General features: G+C 44.5%; 1 protein-coding gene across 2 annotated transcripts; it reads right to left on the bottom strand.

The window, feature by feature from the left end:
* Positions 1 to 837: 837 nt before the first annotated feature.
* Positions 838 to 5,768, bottom strand: LOC119367798 (probable magnesium transporter NIPA1). Of its 2 annotated transcripts, XM_037633204.1 has the most exons (9): positions 5,706 to 5,768; positions 4,561 to 4,732; positions 4,369 to 4,425; positions 3,970 to 4,060; positions 3,725 to 3,885; positions 2,916 to 3,043; positions 2,695 to 2,832; positions 1,590 to 1,682; positions 838 to 1,268 (listed from the first exon to the last, which is right to left on the bottom strand). In XM_037633204.1, exons 2-9 carry the CDS (start codon positions 4,685 to 4,687, stop codon positions 1,107 to 1,109), a joined length of 957 nt encoding a protein of 318 aa, XP_037489101.1. In that variant the 5' UTR covers positions 4,688 to 4,732; positions 5,706 to 5,768; the 3' UTR covers positions 838 to 1,106. The 2 variants fall into 2 exon arrangements, with proteins under 2 accessions (XP_037489101.1, XP_037489103.1); XM_037633206.1 differs by lacking the exon at positions 5,706 to 5,768 and having other exon boundaries at positions 4,571 to 4,676.
* Between the last annotated feature and the right edge of the window lie 14,938 nt (positions 5,769 to 20,706).

Below are 20,706 nucleotides of genomic sequence, written 5' to 3'. Positions count from 1 at the left end.
TGTGGAAGGCTGGAAGAAGACGAGGCAAGGCTCTCATGGTCATGGGGAGATAATGGCAATGTAGGTCCCACATGAGCGCCCCGCATGAAACCTGAATCAACTAGCCACGGGTGACCCCCAAAGGGTAGTTCCGCTTAAACTCTTAAAATAACTTTCTATACAGCTTCTAGTTTAATTGCATGTCATAGTCTCTCGGCCATTTGGGCCAGTATGGCATTGCGATGGACACTGAAAACCCACATGATCTAAAGACATAAACAAACCGATTATTAAGAAAATATATTCCAACAGTATATGTAAACTATGATACTATATTGTTAGAGATGACCAACATAAATTGGTATCTGTCATAAATCTTATGTATCCATACCCCCGAGCTTTTCTTAATGTTTCTGCTATTAACCCTTAATGCACAGATATACTTGTCCTAGACAATTCTATATGTTTCTGCTATTAACTCTTTGTCTAGAGTTACATTATCTCAGAACGAATCTAGAGAACAGAACTTCATAGGCAAAAGAAGAGTAGGGGGGAAAAGTGTCTACATATTGATGGCATGTGCTAGGTAAAGAAATGTTTGCTTTATCACAATGTGTATGCTTCCCGCAAAAGAAAGAAAATACTAACGTACTATAAATGATGCATGATTCGCATGGTTGATGGTTTGCATCTAAACAAGCAAAAACTCCACTTAACTCCTGCCTCTGTAGTTCCATAAGTATATTTTGTATCAGAATTACTACCCCGATGTTAACATCCCAAATTTAGCGACACATTACGGTCGAATATAATCAATTATACTTACAACTACAACGGAATATAAGTGTTTCCCTAAACTGAAGAAACGTCAACTCTTGGCATAATTAACAATTTAACATTACAGCAACGATTCCTATAAAGCTTATAAAAACACATATATGTAGATCCTTAATTGTCAATGTGCTAAACCAGTATCATTAGAGCAAATAATCCTATAAGTGAAGCTGCAATTGATGCATGTGGACTGAGATTCCAAAAGTTCCGGTATATGTTAGGGAGATCTCTATGTTAGATGTTCAACAAGAGTATGTGTTTTGATATGTTAGATATTCAACAGGAGAGTGTGACTAGCTATGCTCCTGGAGTTCACAGTCCGCTCTCAGAGAATCCGAGTCAGGTTGTGTGTTCCCCATATCTCTGGTCTTGTGCAGAAGAAATGTCCCCGCAACAATCGTCACGAACCCACACACCTCACTTGCTATCTGTGTTGCATTCTGAGAGTCCCAGTCCTGCAATAGTAAAGTACAACCATCAAATGCTATCCCTGTCGTATTCATAAGGCAATAATACGTAATAGTTTATTTAAGTCCTTAATATGATGGAGGATTTAGAATGGAATTTCGAGTCAATATCACTAGTTCATAGTGCTGCATTTCAGAATGATTATGTAGTATCGTAGTGAACACATTTTCAAATAGGAATTCATGTGAAACTTCCATATCTTGTCTTCATGAAATGGGAAAATGGCTAACTAGAAAATATTGCAATCATGAAACTGCTAAAAGCTATTGCATTCATGAAACTACAAAAGGAAACGATATGTGCATCACCTTGTACATGATCATGTTCGCAAGAATAGTAAGAGTGGTGAACATCACATAATATACAGGTGCGACCACAGCTGTATTGAATGAATCCAAGGCCTGAAAATAACACAAGGGAATAGTTGTTGTTGCAAATATATCATAACACCGTGCTCGAAAGATGCAAATTACTGACATATATCAGCAAATGTAAAACTAAAGCAAGTAGGAACTTGTGAGATTCTTACAGAAGCACTAAGCCTTTCATCACAAGCGCTAAAGAAGCTATGAAAACTTCTACTTCCTCTGTAAAGAAATATAAGAGCGTTTGGATCACTACTTTAGTGATCCAAACGCTCTTATATTTCTTTACGGAAGGAGTAGCTCACAAATGTGTGCTAAAAAAGCTATAACTCAAATTGGTATGTTCTATAATCATTTCTTTTATGCAACGCAAACTTTAGAACGCTTAGATGTCTGCAATGAGATATTTCAGACGAGGTCAGAGCAGTATATTGTGCACACCATTCAGAGATGGGATTTGTCACAAAACTGTTGCCGCAAAGTACAAGGTTCAGTACACTACTTGTACTTCCCTTAAAAAAAGTACAGTACTTGTACACTCATCAGTACAGTACTACTTTCCAAGTAATTACCATTTTTTTACAAACAGGAGAACTCCAAAATCGATGTCCGAGATTGTAGATATGCTTAAAAAGATTGCTAACCATCAAACTTTACTTCTCAGAAAATGTCTTGGATGAATGGCAATTGGCAAGCATCCTTTGTTAACAGACCTATTACGATGGGAAATACAACCATTGTACATTCATGTAGTTTGGGATGCAAGCAGGAGCCTACATAAACCAGCATATACAAGTATAATAAAAGTCAAACCAGTGTAACTTTTATTTTAGATTCACATAGGACTGACTTTTGATATACTTGTATGTGGGCTTTGTGGAATGCCCGCTTGCATCCTTCGGTTTGTCTGTAGTTGTTCTAGTGACAAAAATATTGGCAGTTCCATATCAATTGTTTTTGCGGAATACTGTAGGTTAGGCCCCGAAGTAATGCAATTTATATGTATGGCAGTATACTTCAGTTGATTGAATATGACGGGAGAGCTTACCTTGTTTAAATAATTCAGCTGCACTAAACAGCATATAATCACAACAGAAATAAAGAACCACGTTTGGATGTAGACAAATTGGTTCACTCCGTTAAATGAGAGCTTTAAGGCAATGGCCACTGCTTTAACACTGATAACCTGTTCCAGATATAGCACTTCATCAGGGCGTTCTAAATCAATTTGAACAACTCAAGTCCTGGTATGATGTATTGTAAACCTACCGTAAGAGACCCGAAAAGTGAACATATTGCAACATATGCGAGCATTTTCCTTTGCTCGGTATGGTGAACAACCCAGAACATTAAAACAAGTGCAAGAGCTACAGCCAAGCAAGAATATACTATGAAACCTGCCAGCACAGATTATAGTTGCATGTCAAAAATGGATTTGATAACATAAATAATATACTGAAAAAGTGGGATAGAAAACATAACCACAAACACAAAGAGTGTTGCACAAATGGAAACAACTTCCCTCAGATACTTTCTTGGTGGTGTAACAGTAACACCATATATACTTTTTATGGAAGTATTCCACAGATATGATGCATATAAACATAGATGGTATTAAATCCAGTAGAATGACACTGCATGTTTTGTCCACAGAAACAAGTAACGAAATCGAAACTGTTAACTTAGAAACTGATTCCTGTATGTAGCATTTTGTTTTTTAAAGCCAAGGAAGTAGTACTGCCATCCATTAAAAGAATGAACAATAGCAAACACTACAAGGGACCAAGCACAAAAGGAGCGGCTAACAGAAGGATATTCTTTTCGTTGAATTATATACCCAAGATATTCCTGAGCCCTACTTGGGAAAATATGAGACTAACTGGAAAACTCTGGTGAGAGTTAGAAAATATTACTGCATCTATTGTTAACCGAACAATGCATTTCAAACCAGCATTGATGGTAAATTGGTTATAAAGCAAACTATATTATTAAGGACACATGGTCACAATTAACATTCGTTAAAGGGAAAACTATGAGAAATGGCAGCTAGAACTATTTAAGGACTTAAAAAGAGATACCTGGTTCAGTTGCGAGTTGCCATATTTCGCTAACTGAATCAATCTTTCTTTCCATCGGGGCATGCAAAACTATATCAATTGAACCAACAACACATAATGCACAACCAACCACGCCAAACATATGCAACCTCTCATTCAAAATGAAGTGTGCTAGCACTGCGCTGCATGAACAAAAGAGAATTAAGGAAACATTCTACTATCGGTTCACCAGAATTATGGCTTAGAAAGGATGGCATGTGGAAAACCTAAATATGATGCTCAATGCTCCCAGAGGAGTAACAAGTATTGCTGGCGCAAATGCATATGCTGCAAAATTGGCCACCTCACCCAGAATCACTGCAAGAAATAATAGAGCGATAAACATTACTAGAAAATATTGTTCATTCCAAATAAAACTATAGTAAAACTAGGTTCCTGTGTTCTAGTATTGTGAGGAGGTGATCCATCCTTCTTCTCATCAATGGTACAAGCACGAACACTATCCGTACCTGACATCTAATGCCCGATGTAAAAACTACCAAACTACACATCTATTCGAAGATATTTGTGTGACAACAAAAGTCACTTGGGTTAGTATCTTTACTGAGTACCTTTGTTGTAACGCCAACGTATAAAAACAACAACTCAATGTAAGTGATACTTACTAGTTACCATTCCTATCCACCATAACGGTTCATACAAGTACGAGTAGCCTCCAGAACCTATAAATCATGAGGGTAAAAAGCATAGATTAATTATTAATGAATTAGACGCAGAAGAAATATTAAAACTCTATCTTTAAATCACCTTGTATGCGATAAAAAAACATTGAAATAGATATAGGAGGGAGGCACAACCTGCTCTTACCCCAACGTCCCCAGCTTTCTTCAGGCCAATCTTCTTGATCACAAAGCTAGATCCAATGAAAGCACTTGAGGATGTGGCTAATGCAAAGCCCCTTAAATTGTCTAGAGACATCACCATGTTTGGCAGTCTATTGGCAATCAACTACAAAATTCAACACGTATCCTACATAAGAAATAGGTTTACATTTGTTAAACCATTTATATATGTTCAAACTGAACATATTCACTGGAACACTAGGACCTTGGGTTGCTTTAATTGGGATTTTCAGGAACAGGTCCCTATAGAAATGTAGAAGAACACGATGAGATATTATGAGAATTAACAGATGTGCGTCCAAATTCTTAAAAGTATAAGTGAAGTATAATCAGAAACTGTGGGCTGTCACAAAAATCACAATACTAAGATGGCAATACAAGAACAATCGCAACCTGCTACTGATAGAGAACCTGACATCCTCAAGAGTAAGTTGTTTTAGTTTTTCGCTATTTCAGAAAAGTATTGGGATAAAATGGCTGCTCCAGCTCATGTATATATTATGTACTATATATATATATAGCCTAGAAGAGAAACTCGTACATGCAAATGGAAACGTCCAGACATAAAAAAAAATCCTACACATAAAGGCAAATGAAATGACTGTTTGTACAACGACGTAACCAATCCAAAAGGAGGCAAACCATCATTCACCCCAAATGTCTTCTGTCAAACTTTGTAAAAAGAAGTATAAAGACTGAAAGACATACACAATGCAGTATAGGGGCGGCAAACCATCCTAATCACTCAAAGGAACCAGGACAACAAAAGTAAAGGTACCCCACTAATTTGCTGAACCTTAGTTGTACCACCAGAAATTCTCAAAACGGGGTTCCAGATTTTTGAACAGGAGTGCAGCACACACAAATCGTGAGAATGTGATTCGTTTCTACTTGGAAGCCACGTATGTTCCACGCCATTCACGGGTTTGTTCCTGGACAGGAGGGGTGGATTTAGTGTGCGGAGACGTGGGTTCAGTTGAACCCCAAAAAGTTCAGCCTAACTGACACCGATCGAGATCGATTTGGGCTCTCGAAGTAAGCACGTAGACAATCTAACTAGATGAGTAGCCAAAGGAAGCTAGGGACCTAGGGTTCCTTACCGAGAAAAGGTGAAACCGATCCGAGCCCGTGCGGAGCCGCCGCCGCCGCCGCCGGACCCCGCGACGAGAGATGATTCGGCGGAAGGTGGCGGCTGGGAGTTGCCGTGTCCAGTCGCCGGCGCCGCTGACGATGGGGCGCAACTGATTTAAGACTGGGGATTTGGTGTGGTGTGGTGTGGGGAGTTGGCGGAGAGGAAGAGCAGCGTGGGGAGGGAGGAATCGAAGAACCGTCGGGCGTCGGGCGGCTCCTCCACGTTCGCTGGAACGGCTCCCGCAGCCCATGCAGAAAGAGGAAAGCGGGCCCGGTACTCGATAGCCAGCTGTACTGCTCTGCGAGTACGAGGAAAATTGAAACGAAATAAACCTCAAACTTTAAGTGTGAGCTGTCACGTGTGATCACACTCACGCAGAAAATAACTTCGGCCAGTTATTCGTGCCAAAAAAGATCCGGCTAGCCATGCATGGTGACCCTCTGTATTTCCAATTCTGAAAGAAATGCTCTATAGCGAACTGGGCCTAATCAGTTGCTGAGAGAATCTTACGCCCAGGCTCCACAAATACGAGAAATACCCTTTGATTCCCAGGTGTATATACATCCTTGTCTCAAAAAAAAAGGTGTATATACATCCCATATAGAAAAAAGAATGATAATTCAAGAAAAAGTCAAAAAAAATTGAAAGTTTCTTTTACAATAAACTTGACTTTTTTTTTTGCACTAGTAGTATATATTTTTTTACCAATAAAAAACCATCGTTGACTTCAGGGCAAAAAACAAAATTTATTTGTTGTTATAGCTCACTATTCACACTATTTTGACCAATTTTTTTGTCTTTTTAGAAGAAGTTAACGAGATACTTTTTGTGGAATTTCTTTTACCAGTACAATGGAAGGTCTAGTTTATTTTTAAAATATTTTCAGAATTTATTGACTTTTATTTAATTTCTATTTTTTCCATATAGGGTGTATATACATTCATAGACCAAAAGTTCCCCTCCCCTGAAATGGCCCATACTTTCAGGAGAACGGTCTGGTGAGTGACAGGTCAAAGAATCGTGAACCATCCGGGCTCCTCAGACCGGCCATATATGTCTTGGCTGACCGACACCTCCATATCCAGATCATATCTGGGATAGATATGAGGAGGCCCGGTCATGCCTGGACGCGTACGCCACGTCAGACTGAGGAGTGTGACCCGCTGGACACATGTCCAAACCCATCAGTCTGGTGAGGATGCATTCGTGTTGCCCCTCTAGCATGTCGTCGAAGGGGCTTAATCTGGCTATTCACTACTGGGAAAAAGGCTTATAGGTGGCCTCAAATAAGTGGTGGGCATAGGCAATCACCCGCCATTGCTACTTTGGAAACGTGGTAGTGGCGGGTAGCAAAATGTACTCGCCACTATTGTTAGCCTATCAGTGGCGGGCGAGTATAAAAACCCGCCACAAGTGAAAGTGAAAGTGAGCACTGGCGGGCAAGGATGGGAACCCGCCACTGGTATGGAGGGTATCAGTGGCAGGCCCTAGCTATGCCCGCCACAGGTAAATTAGGAAGACCCGCGTCAATAAATTTTATATATCCAGAAGTTAGCAGTGGCAGGCAATACTTATGCTCGCCATAGATAAAATGTGGTGACCCGCACAAAAAAATCCAGAAGTTAGCAGTGGCCGGTACATGGAAGTGCCTGCCACATGTAAAGCTACTTCAGGCGTGAGTGTCTTGTTTATACATGATGTGCATCAAGTTTTTGTCGTAACAATTTTAAATTTTTACAATACCCTACAGGTGTCCAATGAAGACACCGTACAAAGTTTCAAACATTTCCGAGCTCATGAAATCTCTACTGCTAAAGGAGGAGTTGGTAGCTTCTCCTCACCAGTTTATTTTCATCGGGTTTAATATCGCCTCACCTCCCACCACCCTTTCACTAGATTTTTCTCCCTCCCATTAAACCGGTGAGATCTTGTTTCGTGCTTGCTTTGCCAGGTGCCGATTCAATTCAATCACGCAAATAATATGTTTAAGAATCTAGACATTACACCATATATGCGAGATCACCTTCCAAAAATATAGACATAATATTTTTCTTGATAACCTTCACAAAAAATCAGATATTCCTCAATAAAAAATTCCTAATCTCGCATACTATACCATTTATTATTATTATTATTATTATTATTATTATTATTATATTGTGACAATGAAAATCTCTACTATTAAAGGGAGAGTCGGTAGCTTCTCCACCAGTTTATTTTCGTCTGGTTTATTTTCACCTCGCCTCCCACCACCCTTTCACTAGATTTTTTTCTCCTTCCCATTAAATCGGTGAGATCTTATTTCGTGCTTGCTTTGGCAGGTGCCGATTCAATTTAATCGCATGAATAATATGTAATTAAGAATCCAGATATTACACCATATATGTCAGATCACCTTCCTAAAAGATAGACATAATATTTTCCTCGATAACCTTCCCCAAAAATCAGGTATTCCTTAATAAAAAATTCCCAATCCCGCACACTATACCATATACCACTATTATTATCTCTACTATTATGTGACAATGAAAACTTTTCTTTTTTGAAACTCATCACACCTTTATTTAAACCTCCCACTCAGGGATCTCGTCTGAGACTAAGTGCAAAATGAAATCTGGGGGGCACATGCAGCCACACCTTACACAAATTATGCGAAACCGCCTCTCTAGCTAACAAATGAGCTGCTCTATTGGCCTCCCGCCGCGCCCAAGAGACTTTCCAGCTTTCCCTCGTCGCCAGAATTTGCTTAACATCCTCCACGATCGGCCCCAGCGCTGAGAGATCCTTGTCCTTGTTTTGAAGTTTGCAAACTATCTCTTTACAGTCCATCTCGATGTGGATCCTGGCTATGTTCAGATCATCCGCCAGCTGAGCTGCTCTTTTGCAGGCAAGTAGCTCTACCCTCGCCGGGTCACTCCCCAGTGGGAGGACGTGGCACGCTCCGCCCAGGTAAGCACCTTCATGGTTTTTGAAAATCATCTCAGCACCCCCGCTCTCACTCCCCTTCGTCGTAGCGCCGTCGACATTGACTTTGACCCAGCCTTCCTCCGGGGCCTGCTACCTTTCCTTCACAGCCGGCTGGCCCTGCTTGCTTCTGCGACCGTGTATACCTTGCCACTCACCCATGAGGTGAAAAACCCTGCACGCAATCTCCTCAGCTTCTTCGATGCGTTTGCCATCACGAGCATTGTTTCTTGCAAGCCATAGCGCATACGTTCCTTGCACTATAACCGCGCGTGCATCATCTGACGCCTTCTCGAACCACGAAAGTAGCCACCTCGACAACGCACTCTGGGGGTCGACTGTCTCCAGCGGGATCGCCACCGGTACCCCCAACTCCGAATGCATTATCTTCCAGAACTTTGCCGAATGATAGCAACCCCAAAAGCGATGATGGATCATTTCCTCCATGCCGCACGCAACACAGAAGACGCCCTGCTTGATCTTCCTTCTCAACAGTTCAGCTCCTACCGCCAGCCCGTTCCTGATTAGCCGCCACATATGGATCTTTGCTTTGCCCGGCGCCACTGTATCCCACAGGTTTATCCATGCCCTATGATCCGCCACCGAGGAAGAAGACTCCGGCTGTCTGGATCTCAACCTCTTCTGGCTCATTCGAAGGTGGTACGCCGATCGGACGGAGAAAATACCGTTTTTTGTATAGTTCTACGACAAGTAATCCTGAACATCTTGCCCCCCCCCCCCACCGGGATTTGTAGTATCTCATTCGCTTCATCCGGGGGGAACATCGCATGTAACTTGTTTCTGTCCCATGAGTAGCCATCATCCTCAAGTAGATCCCCTACTCGAGTGATGCCGTTGATGTAAATCTGGCCCAGTGGCCTCAGACTGCCTTTCCTCGGAATCCAGTTGTCGTGGTGGATGGAGATTCGAGAGCCGTCACCGATCCGCCATATTAGCCCGTCATTAAGCAGGTCGCGGCCATGCAATATGCTCCGGAAGGTATAAGAGCCCCCAGTGGGACATGTAGCATTCAGTATTGATCCATCAGGAAAATACCGTGCCTTTAGTACCCTTCCACATAACGAGTTTGGCACCTGAAGCAATCGCCATGCCTCCTTGGCTAGCATTACTTGGTTGAAAGCCTCCGGGTCCCGAAACCCAAGGCCTCCCTCCTGCTTACGTGTACACATTTTTTTCCATCCAATCCAATGCACTTTCTTATGACCGTCCGCTTCACCCCACCAGAAGTTTGAAGAGATAGATGACAGATTTCCGCACATTTTCTTCGTGAGTTGAAAGTAGCTCATGGTGAAAGTCGGTGTGGATTGGAGGCCAGATTTCACCAACACTTCCCTAGCCATTTTCGACAAACCTTGACCCTTCCATCCAGAAACCTTCCCTTTGGCACTATCCTTGACATATTTCAAAGACCCGTCCTTTGACCTCCCCACCACCGTAGGGAGTCCCAAATAACGCTCGCTCAAAGCTTCCTCCGCTATTTCAATTACTTGCTTCAGCTCGTGCTTAACCTCATCCTTAGTGTCCTTTCCGAAAAAATTGCCGATTTCTGTAGGTTGACTTTTTGCCCCGAGGCCACCTCATAGTCCTGCAAGATTGACCGCAGCGTCTCAAAACTCTCTCGTGAGCCCTCCAGGAAGACTACACTGTCATCGGCAAAAATAAGATGGGTAATCATGGGTCCGCCCCCTCCAAAGGACACTCCTTTGATTTTGTTTTCCTCTTGAGCATGTTTCAACAAGGCGGAGAAGCCCTCCACACAGAATAAGAACAGATATGGGGAGAGAGGATCCCCCTGACGCAGCCCACGTGATGGAAGAAAACGGTCAGACAGGTCTCCATTAAGCTTCACCGAGAATGTTGCAGATTTCATACATCTCATAACCATCTCCGTCCAGTGACCAGAGAAGCCAAATGTCTGCAACATTTGTTCAAGGAAATCCCACTCAACTCTGTCATATGCCTTCATCATATCCATCTTAACCGCACAGATGGGCTTCCTTCGCTTTCTCTTCCTTATAGCATGCACACACTCATACGCCACCAGAACGTTATCAGTGATTAGTCTTCCCGGCACGAACACACTCTGTTCATCGGATATCATAAACGGGAGGACCACTTTAAGGCGGCTGGCCAGTGCCTTCGCCGCAAACTTATATAGAACATTACATAAACTGATAGGCCTGAACTGTGAAAAAAGCTCTGGTGACTTCACTTTCGGGATCATTACCAAAACAATATCATTAAAACTTGCAGGAGCGGTCTTGCCAGCAAGGAACTCGCGCACCGCACCGCAAACATTCATCCTTAACCAACGCCCAGTGGCGTTGGTAGAACATGGCCGGGAGGCCGTCCCGGCCAGGAGCCTTTGACGGCTCCATCTGGAAAAGGGCCACCTCGATCTTCTTATCTGTGAATGGTGCGCATAAGTTTGCATTCATCTCATCAGTAACCACAACATCAATATGTTGAAGTACTCTCTCCGCACTCTGTGATCCTTCCGAAGCAAACAGCTGTGCATAAAACTGTGCCGCCAACACTCTCATCCCCTCATCGTCCGTACACTTCGTCCCATCTTTCACGTCGTAGTGCCTAGACAGTGTTCTTCCTCCTCCGGTGCGAAGCCCGGTTTTGGAAGTACTTAGTGTTCTGATCTCCGTCCTGAAGCCAATCCACACGTGAACGTTGTTTATAGTACACCTCCTCCCTCTCATAGAGCTCATGAAGCTGGTCCTCTATATCCTTGATCTCCAGACGATAGCCCGTCCGAGCAAACCGCTCTTTTGCTTCGACCAGTTGCGCTTTTAGGTGCGATATTTGTTGTTGGATCGAGCCAAAAACTCTTTGGCTCCAGTCCTGCATCGCCGACGACACATCTTTAAATGTGCTGCATGCTGCCGCGAGTTGGCCCCCTCTCTGATTGGCTGCATGCGCTTCCCGCCATGCATTAGTGACCATAGCCTCATAGTCATCATGTCGTGTCCACGCTGCTTCATAAAGAAAACGACGCTGGCCTCTCGCTCGGACGGGCTCCTCCGTCAATAAAGCTTTGATTACTAAGGTTTGGTGATCTGACTCTTCTGTCATCACGTGTAGCACCTCTGTTGATGGGAAAGCTTGTGCAAAATCAGCATTGCATGTTGCCCTGTCCAGCCGAACTTGTATATTGTCACCAGCATCCCGCTTGTTATCCCATGTGTACGGATACCCCGAAAAGCCAAGATCTGCTAGACCGCAGTCGGTCAGGCATTCTTCAAACATTTCCATTTGCGCCCTACTCCTCGGGTTACCTCCTTGCTGCTCATCTTAACGAAGTGCTTCATTGAAATCACCTGCACAGATCCATGGGAGATTGTCTTGGCCCTGAAGATAACGCATGACCTCCCATGTCTTTGATCTTTTCTCAACACACGATTCTCCGTAGATTCCAGTGAACCTAAAGGAGACACCATCACAGACCATGGCCGCATCGATGTAGTATTGACTCCACGGCCTAACGGTGACCTCGACCTGGTCTCTCCACCAGAGTGCAAGACCGCCACTCTTGCCCTTGCAGTCCACCGAAACTCCTTTGCTAAACCCCAAGCTCCACTTAAGCCCATCCATTGCTCCCGCCCTCTTTTTGGTTTCTGATAAAAACACCACCACTGGGTTGTATGACCTAATCAGGTCCCGAAGTTCGCCAACTGCCGAGTCCAACCCCAATCCTCGGCAGTTCCAGGCCAAGATGATCATTGTTCTCGGCGGCCCCGCTCCCCGGCAGGGTCCGCCGATATCTTCTCATGCTCCTCAATACGATCAAACACGGAGGAGGTCTTTTGTCTGGTGTCTCGAATAAATGATTCATCCCCCTCCCTCTTCTCACCATCTCCCTTTGGCATCCATACTTGTCTCGGTCGCCTTTTCCTAGAATTTGGTGTGGTGTGGGGGCTGCCTCCCCTCCCCCTTCTGTCATCATGATCCTGTCTAGGTTTACGAACATAGTAGCCTCTCCTCCGTTCCACGGGATAAGATGGATGGTAATCATGCCTGTCATCACCCCCTCTACTTGTGGATCCTCTTTCCCACTGACCCCTCTCTACACAGTGATCACGGTCATACTCCCTCTGCCTCTGTTGTGACTTCAGCTGCTCCTGGAGGTCCCTCTCTTTCTTCCTCTCAATATCATGTCTCAGATCTCTTTCTTCTGGCTAGTCCCGCCTTTGCCTCCCTTTTGTTGGAGAGATAGCTAAGCCTTTATCCATCTGTTCCTGCCCACCAGCGTGGAAGTTAACCGGCCGATCAAAATCTGCATACAAGTTGCGTTTTACTGGGGCGCCTCGACCACGAGCATGGCTATCCTGCTCATTGGTGTTGCCATTAGATTTGGTGCTCATAAAGCTACTACTATTTGCATTATTGTTCTTCACCCCATTGCCTTCGTTCTTGGAGCCAGTGCTCCTCCCAGGTGATGCTCTTAGCCAGCCTCCCCAGTGCGCCGACTTGTCCACCGGTGGAACACAGTGCCCATCTACATGCACCAGCCGCCCGCACTTGAAGCAGAAGTGCGGGATTTTCTCGTAATGGAAGTCGAACCACGTACCCACCTTATCTTCTTGAGAAGTTTTAAGGACAAAACCACGAACCAGCGGTTCAAAATGAGAGATCCTTGCTCTAACACGCAGCTGATTACCTCTGGCCATGCCCTCCTTATCAACGTCCACTCTAACAACCTCTCCTAGCAAGTTCCCTAAAGCTTTTTCGAACGCATCCGTCCTCTTCCCAGGTGGGAGATCCTTAATTTTTACCCAAACTTCAATACTATTGAAGACCATCTCAGATGGCCTAACATTGCTCTCATAATCCTTCAAAGCCAACACACTGAAATCATACTGCCAGGGGCCACTGTTCATAGCATGTCTCCAATCCCCCTCGCTTCCAAAGTGGACGACGAAGATATTGTCGCCCATGTCCCAGAACCTTGCCTCGTGGTGAAGCCCCCAAGCCCTCTGCATAGTTTTCTTCAGCACTATCCTATTCAATGGTCTCTGGGAGAAAGATTTCCCCACCGCCGACCACTTCATGTTCTTGGGAAAGATCTGATCTGGTTCTTCATAGACGAAACCCTCCGCCTTCTTGTCTAACAACACCATCCCTCCCAATCTCGCTGAGAGGCTCGCAGCGGGATCTGGCGTCTTGCACCTGATAGGGGACTTTGAGGATCCCGCACTGTTTGTTTTCCCCGGGGTTGCCGTCGCCGCCGGGGTCGACTTCTTCGCCGGAGTCACCACTGGAGTCGCCTTCGCCTTCTCCGCCATTGCGCCGCTCCGTGGAGGAGAGACTGCACCAGTCCGTGTTCAGGGAGACGCAGTCGCCGCCCTTTGCACCACTGTAATCACCCCACCCCCGCCGCCAAAACCCTAAACCTAGCGCCAGCAGGAGATCGCCAAGCAATCGCCCTCCTAGTCGCCCCTTAGCGTTTCGCGCGTGGTGGACCCCCCGACAACACCTTATTTCTGCCGTCAATGAAAACTTTTCTAATATAACAAAAATAACATATCTTTTTTACCAAATCACACATATATTTTGATCTTAGAAAATCACATATGTCTCTACTATTAAAGGGGAGTTGGTAGGCCACATTCGCGCGACCCTTGGAGGTACACCATGGCGACACCATGGATGACATCGTGGATGGACCTAACACCGGCACGATGCTCGAGAATCCAGAGCATGGAGCACAGTGTCGAGGATGGCCGTGGCGGCAGGTGGGTTGTCAGGCAGCCACGTATAGTCGTTCGTGTACACGATTATATTATATTTCTTGTTAGTCATACAGAGAGCCAAATAGACTACATTCTCAAATCAAATGGGATCATTCAAATGTCAAGAAATTCGTTAAGAAAATGTGTCATATAATACATAGTAGGCCTTGTAAAATTGAATCTACTGCAAAAGCGTTACCACAAAGACTCAATCAAACAATACAAGAGGTGCGTGAAATGGGTAATATCTCTATTATCAAAGGAAATATTTACGTAGTCGTTATTCATAGCATTCACTAATGAGAAAATAATTTGGAAATCAAATGTTGAACCAATTTGGAAATTAAAGCATTAAAGCAATTAATTAGCTAGATAGCTAAATACACTAGAAGAAAGCCCGACTTTAAGAGTTCAATATTACGACATCGGCGACCTTTTTTACCATCAAATCCTCACACACACACTCTCTCCCCCTCCCTCTTCCTCACTCCCTCTCCCCCTCTCTATCTAACACACACATAGCCTATTCTCCCCGCCAATAAGACTTACTCAATTGGCAATAATATGTGGACTTGTGGTGAGCTTGACTGAACTGATGGATAGTGTGATATATTCCCCAATCATTTAACAATGAAATTTCAGAAATGGGAAGATTATGTAACACCTCAAGTCGTTAGCTATAGTGACCTCCCCCTAATGATGCCATGTCATCAGGCTTGCTAAGCCAAACTTCCACTTGATAAAAATCAATGCCCAATTCAAATTTAAAATAAAGTCAAATAAATCATTTCGTCAAACAGTAAAACTAAAATGTTCACCATATTGTATAAATTCCACTGTTCTTTGACATGTTGAGCCCAACATTATTTGACCCAAAAATTAAATTTTGTCAAATTAATAAGAGGTCCAACAGTAGTTAAAATAACCAATTAAATATAAACCTAATTTTGTGTATTTCCTTTTGGCCCCAAAACTTTTGGGCCACCTAAAAATATTGTGCTCGAATTGTGTGCATAGTTTCACAATTAACAAAATCCATTTAGTTGATATAAGAATAAATAGAAAACGGTGTTAAAAATGAGAAATGGATTAGAATACATTAAAAACCAAAAGGACGGTGAAAAGGGGGATTCCCCTACCCCCCGAGCCTTGCCACCGAACCGGCCCAGTGGTCCAGTCCCCGCACGATCGTCTTCTCCTGTTCCCCGAGCCCGTCGCTACAGAGCCGGGCTCCCGCCCGACCACCTCGCCGACATCGAAGGGGAATGGATAAGGGTGACGCCCTACCTCCCCTGCCCCCATGGCCTCACTCCTCCTCGACGCCCCCTCCCAGATCCACTTCTCCTCCTCGACGCCCCCTCCCAGATCCACTTCTCCTCCTCGCTCGCTCGATCCCAGTGATCTGGACGAAGTCAGATGCCACGGCCCCATGACCGACCTCGTCCACACGGCCACTGCCCTCCCTGCTGGCTAGGAGCTTGTCGAGGAGCTCCGAATGCCTGTGCTACTTCGTCTGCGCCAACGAGATCAAGCCTAGCACCCCCAGATCGACGTTGTTTCCGTCTTCCTCAACCTTTGGCCACCGCGACATTGCCATTTGATCCACGTTGCCCTGAGCTCCCCTGTCTTCCCCTAGGGTGCCATTGACACCGCCGTGATCTCCTCTTGCCTTTCCCCAGTTTCCCCTCTCGTTTGCTCTCGTTAGGTATTTCGCCGTGGCCGAGAACCGTCGTCCGCCATGGCCATTGCAGGGGTAGCCACCGAGCTCCTCGGATTTACCCCGTGGCACATGCCCGCTCCTATGCCCGCCCATGCCCGAGCCTTCGGCTCTTCTTCCGCACCCGCGGGGCCACTCCCTCTCTGGTTCTCCATGCCGACACACGTGCCACACCGCGTCCGTCGCGCCCGCCGTTGCCATCACGCTCGCCACAGCCACCGCACCACTGTGCCCCGCACGACGCACACCCTGGCCGCGCGTCACACTCTCGCTGGCTGCCCCGTCTGCTGCCGCCTATCCCTTCACTCGCCCCGCTGTCGCGCCCCTGCCTCGCGCCGCCTCCTGTCGCGACCATCTTCTGCTGGCCGCATCTCTGCCCTCCACCGCCGGCCGCTCGCCTCGCCTGCTGCGTGCTTCTTCCTGCTGCTATGCACTGCTCTACCACTGGTACGCTGTTGCACCATGCCCTCGACATCGCCGTGGACAAACGTGGCGGAGGGATTGTCAATGGAGTACGAGGAGGAGGTGGCGGAGAAGGTGTGGAGAGGCAAGAGGTCTAGGGTGGCGTCAGCTGACTGTGGTGGAGGTGATTATGCAAGGAGCCGGAGCGGAAGGAGAGATCACAATTGAAAAGAATCGCAAAAAAAACATAACCCGGAGATCTCATTCCAAAATAATGATAATATCGATGGAGGGGTGATTTCCTTCAATAGGTGGAAAACATAGAAAATATTTGATGTTATCAAGGAAAGGTAAAAATTTAGGAAAGTTAGGATTTTGAACTGATTTCTATGCAAATGGGGTTTTATTGTTTGGTAACATGATATCAGTACATGCCCGTTTGTGACGTGTCTGATTAGGAAAGTTTGCAAATGTTAACAAACTATTTATTGGGAGGATAGTTTGTGACGTGTCTGTTATTTGTTTCCTAAAACAAATTTCACTAATGAGAGAAATCGATTGATTTAGATAAGTTAGGAAAGTTAGATTCAAATATATTATTTGTTTCTTAAAAATTTGTTATTTGTTTCCTAAGACAAATTGAACCAATAAAAGGAATCGATTGATATGAATAATTTAAGGAAATTAGATCCGTGATTTGTTATACGTTAGGAAAGTCCTGGTTGTAATAAAGAGTGGAGAGAAAAATAAACCGATGAACTAGGATGGGAGGGGGTGGTGGGAGGAGAGACGAAAAAAACCCAGCGAAAATAATCCATGGAGACTATTCACCAACTGCTCCATTAGGATTAGAGATATGCAATTAATTAGGTTCATTTCAATGGGATTTTTTTGCACTGAATCAATTTGGAAACTGGAGTCATTAATGCAATTCATTAATTATGTAGATAGTTAATTATGCCTACTGATTCAAAAGTAGGGATTGTTTTTTCCAATTTAGCAGATAATTAATTGGCTTGGTTGGCAATTAAGTAGGCATGGAGAGAATTAGGTAGGCATTCAATTGTTTTTATAATTAATTAAACAGATAGTTATTCATGCAAAATCATTTTGAAAGCGCTCGCGAACAAGGACGGTCAACATGCTCTGAGCGACATAGTTGAGCACCGCTTGCCAACATGAACAACAACCATGATACATCTCTGTCGTATCTATAATTTTTAATTGTTTCATGCCAATATTTTAAAATGTTCATATGCTTTTGGTAATATTTTATATTATTTTTGGGACTAACATATTGATCCAATGCCCAGTGTTAGTTCCTGTTTGTTGCACGTTTTTTGTTTCGCGAAATATCCATATCAAACAAAGTCAAAACGTGATCAAAATTTATGATGATTTATTTTGAAATATATGTGATTTTTGTGTAGAAGAATCAACACAAGACGGTGCCTGAGGGGGCCACGAGGCACCTGGTGTTGGGAAACGTAGCATGTAATTTTAAAAAAATTCCAACGCTCATGCAAGATCTTTCTAGGAGATGCATAGCAACGAGAGGGGGAGAGTGTGCCCACGTACCATCGTAGACCGAAAGCGGAAGCATTAGTTTTATGCGGTTGATGTAGTCGAACGTCTTCTCGAATCAACCGATCAAGTATCAAACGTACGACACCTCCAAGTTCTGCACACGTTCAGCGCGATGACGTCCCTCGAGCTCTTGATCCAGTAGAGGGTCGAGGGAGTAGATGAGTTCCGTCAGCATGACAACGTGGTGACGGTAATGGTGAAGTGATCCGCGTAGGGCTTCGCCCAGGCACTACGACAATATGACCGGAGGAGTAAAGGGTGGAGGGGGGCACCACACACGGCTAAGACAATTGATTTGTCTAGAGGTGCCCCCTGCCCCCCGTATATAAAGGAGGAGAGGGGAGGAGGCCGGCCCTAGGGCGCGCCCCATGGGGGGAGTCCTACTAGGACTCCAAGTCCTAGTCCGTCCCCCTTCCTTCCAACAGAGGGGGAAAGGGGAAAGAGAGGGAGAGGGAGAAGGAAAGGGGGGCCGTGCCCCCTCCCCTAGTCCAATTTGGACTCCCCATGGGGGGGCACCTCCTTGTGGCCTGCCTTGCCTCTCCCCTATGGCCCATGAGGCCCGTTACTTCCCCTGGGGGGTTCCCGCAACCCCATAGTACTCCGATAAATCCCCGAAACACTCTGGAACCATTCCGGAGTCCGAATACCACCTTCCAATATATCAATCTTTACCTCTCGACCATTTCGAGACTCCTCATCATGTCCATGATCTCATCTGGGACTCCGAACAACCTTCGGTCACCAAAACACATAACTCATATAATACATATTGTCATCGAATGTTAAGCGTGCGGACCCTACGGGTTCGAGAACTATGTAGACATGACCGAGACCCCTCTCCGGTCAATAACAAATAGCGGAACCTGGATGCTCATATTGGTTCCCACATATTCTACGAAGATCTTTATCGGTCAAACCGCAATGTCAACATACGTTATTCCCTTTGTCATCGGTATGTTACTTGCCCGAGATTCAATCGTCGGTATCTTCATACCTAGTTCAATCTCGTTACCGGCAAGTCTCTTTACTCGTTCTGTAATGCATCATCTCGCAACTAACTCATTAGTCACATTGCTTGAAAGGCTTCATATGATGTGCATTACCGAGAGGGCCCAGAGATACCTCTCAGATACTCTGAGTGACAAATCCTAATCTCGATCTATGCCAACCCAACAAACACCTTTGGAGATACCTGTAGAGCATCTTTATAATCACCCAGTTATGTTGTGACGTTTGATAGCACACAAGGTATTCCTCCGGTGTCCGGGAGTTGCATAATCTCATAGTCGGAGGAATATGTATTTGACATGAAGAAAGCAGTAGCAATAAAACTGAACGATCATTATGCTAAGCTAACAGATGGGTCTTGTCCATCACATCATTCCACTAATGATGTGACCCCTTTCATCAAATGACAACTCATGTCCATGGCTAGGAAACTTAACCATCTTTGATCAACGAGCTAGTCTAGTAGAGGCATACTAGGGACACGGTGTTTTGCCTATGTATTCACACATGTATCAAGTTTCTGGTTAATACAATTCTACCATGAATAATAAACATTTATCATGAATAAGGAAATATAAAATAACAATTTTATTATTGCCTCTAGGGCATAATTTCCTTTAGTCTCCCACTTGCACTAGATTCAATAATCTAGATTACATTGTAATGAATCTAACACCCATGGAGTCTTGGTGCTGATCATGTTTTGCTCGTGGAAGAGGCTTAGTCAACGGGTCTGCCACATTCAGATCCATATGTATTTTGCAAATCTCTATGTCTCCCTCCTTGACCAAATCTCGGATGGAGTTGAAGCGTGTCCAAAGCAGCTATGTACTCCGCTTCACACGTAGATCCCGCCACGACGCTCTGCTTGGAACTGCACCAACTGACAGCTCCACCATTCCAAAAAAAATATGTATCCGTATTGTGACTTAGAGTCATCCGGATCAGTGCCAAAGCTAGCATCGACGTAACCACTTACGACAAGCTCTTTGTCACCTCCTTAAACAAGAAACATATCCCTAGTCCTTTTCAGGTACTTTAGGATGTTCTTGACCGCTGTCCAGTGATCCGCTCCTGGATTAGTTTGGTACCTCCCTGCTAAACTTATAGCAAGGCACACATCAGGTCTGGTACACAGCATAACATACATGATAGAACCTATGGTTGAAGCATAGGGAATAACTTTCATTTTCTCTCTATCTTCTTTAGTGGTCGGGCATTGAGTTTGACTCAACTTTACACCTTGTAACACAGGCAAGAACCCTTTCTTTGACTGATCCATTTTGAACTTCTTCAAAACTTTGTCAAGGTATGTGCTTTGTGAAAGTCCTACTAAGCGCCTTGATCTATCTCTATAGATCTTAATGCCCCATATATAAGCAGCTTCATCGAGGTCTTTCATTGAAAAACTCTTATTCAAGTATCCTTTTATGCTATCCAGAAATTCTACATCATTTCCAATCAACAATATGTCATCCACATATAATATTAGAAATGCTATAGAGCTCCCACTCACTTTCTTGTAAATG

Source organism: Triticum dicoccoides, chromosome 2B (assembly GCF_002162155.2).
Source record: "Triticum dicoccoides isolate Atlit2015 ecotype Zavitan chromosome 2B, WEW_v2.0, whole genome shotgun sequence".
Lineage (NCBI taxonomy): Eukaryota > Viridiplantae > Streptophyta > Magnoliopsida > Poales > Poaceae > Triticum > Triticum dicoccoides.
This window is presented reverse-complemented; position numbering and strand designations above follow the sequence as displayed.

Coding starts and splice junctions, on each gene's coding strand:
- LOC119367798 (XM_037633204.1), bottom strand. CDS start 4,687: ATGGTGATGTCTCTAGACAATTTAAGGGGCTTTGCATTAGCCACATCC. Junction 4,426..4,560: donor GGACGTTGGGGTAAGAGCAG/GTTGTGCCTCCC, acceptor CATGATTTATAG/GTTCTGGAGGCTACTCGTAC. Junction 1,683..2,694: donor AGCTGAATTATTTAAACAAG/GTAAGCTCTCCC, acceptor TGTTATTTTCAG/GCCTTGGATTCATTCAATAC.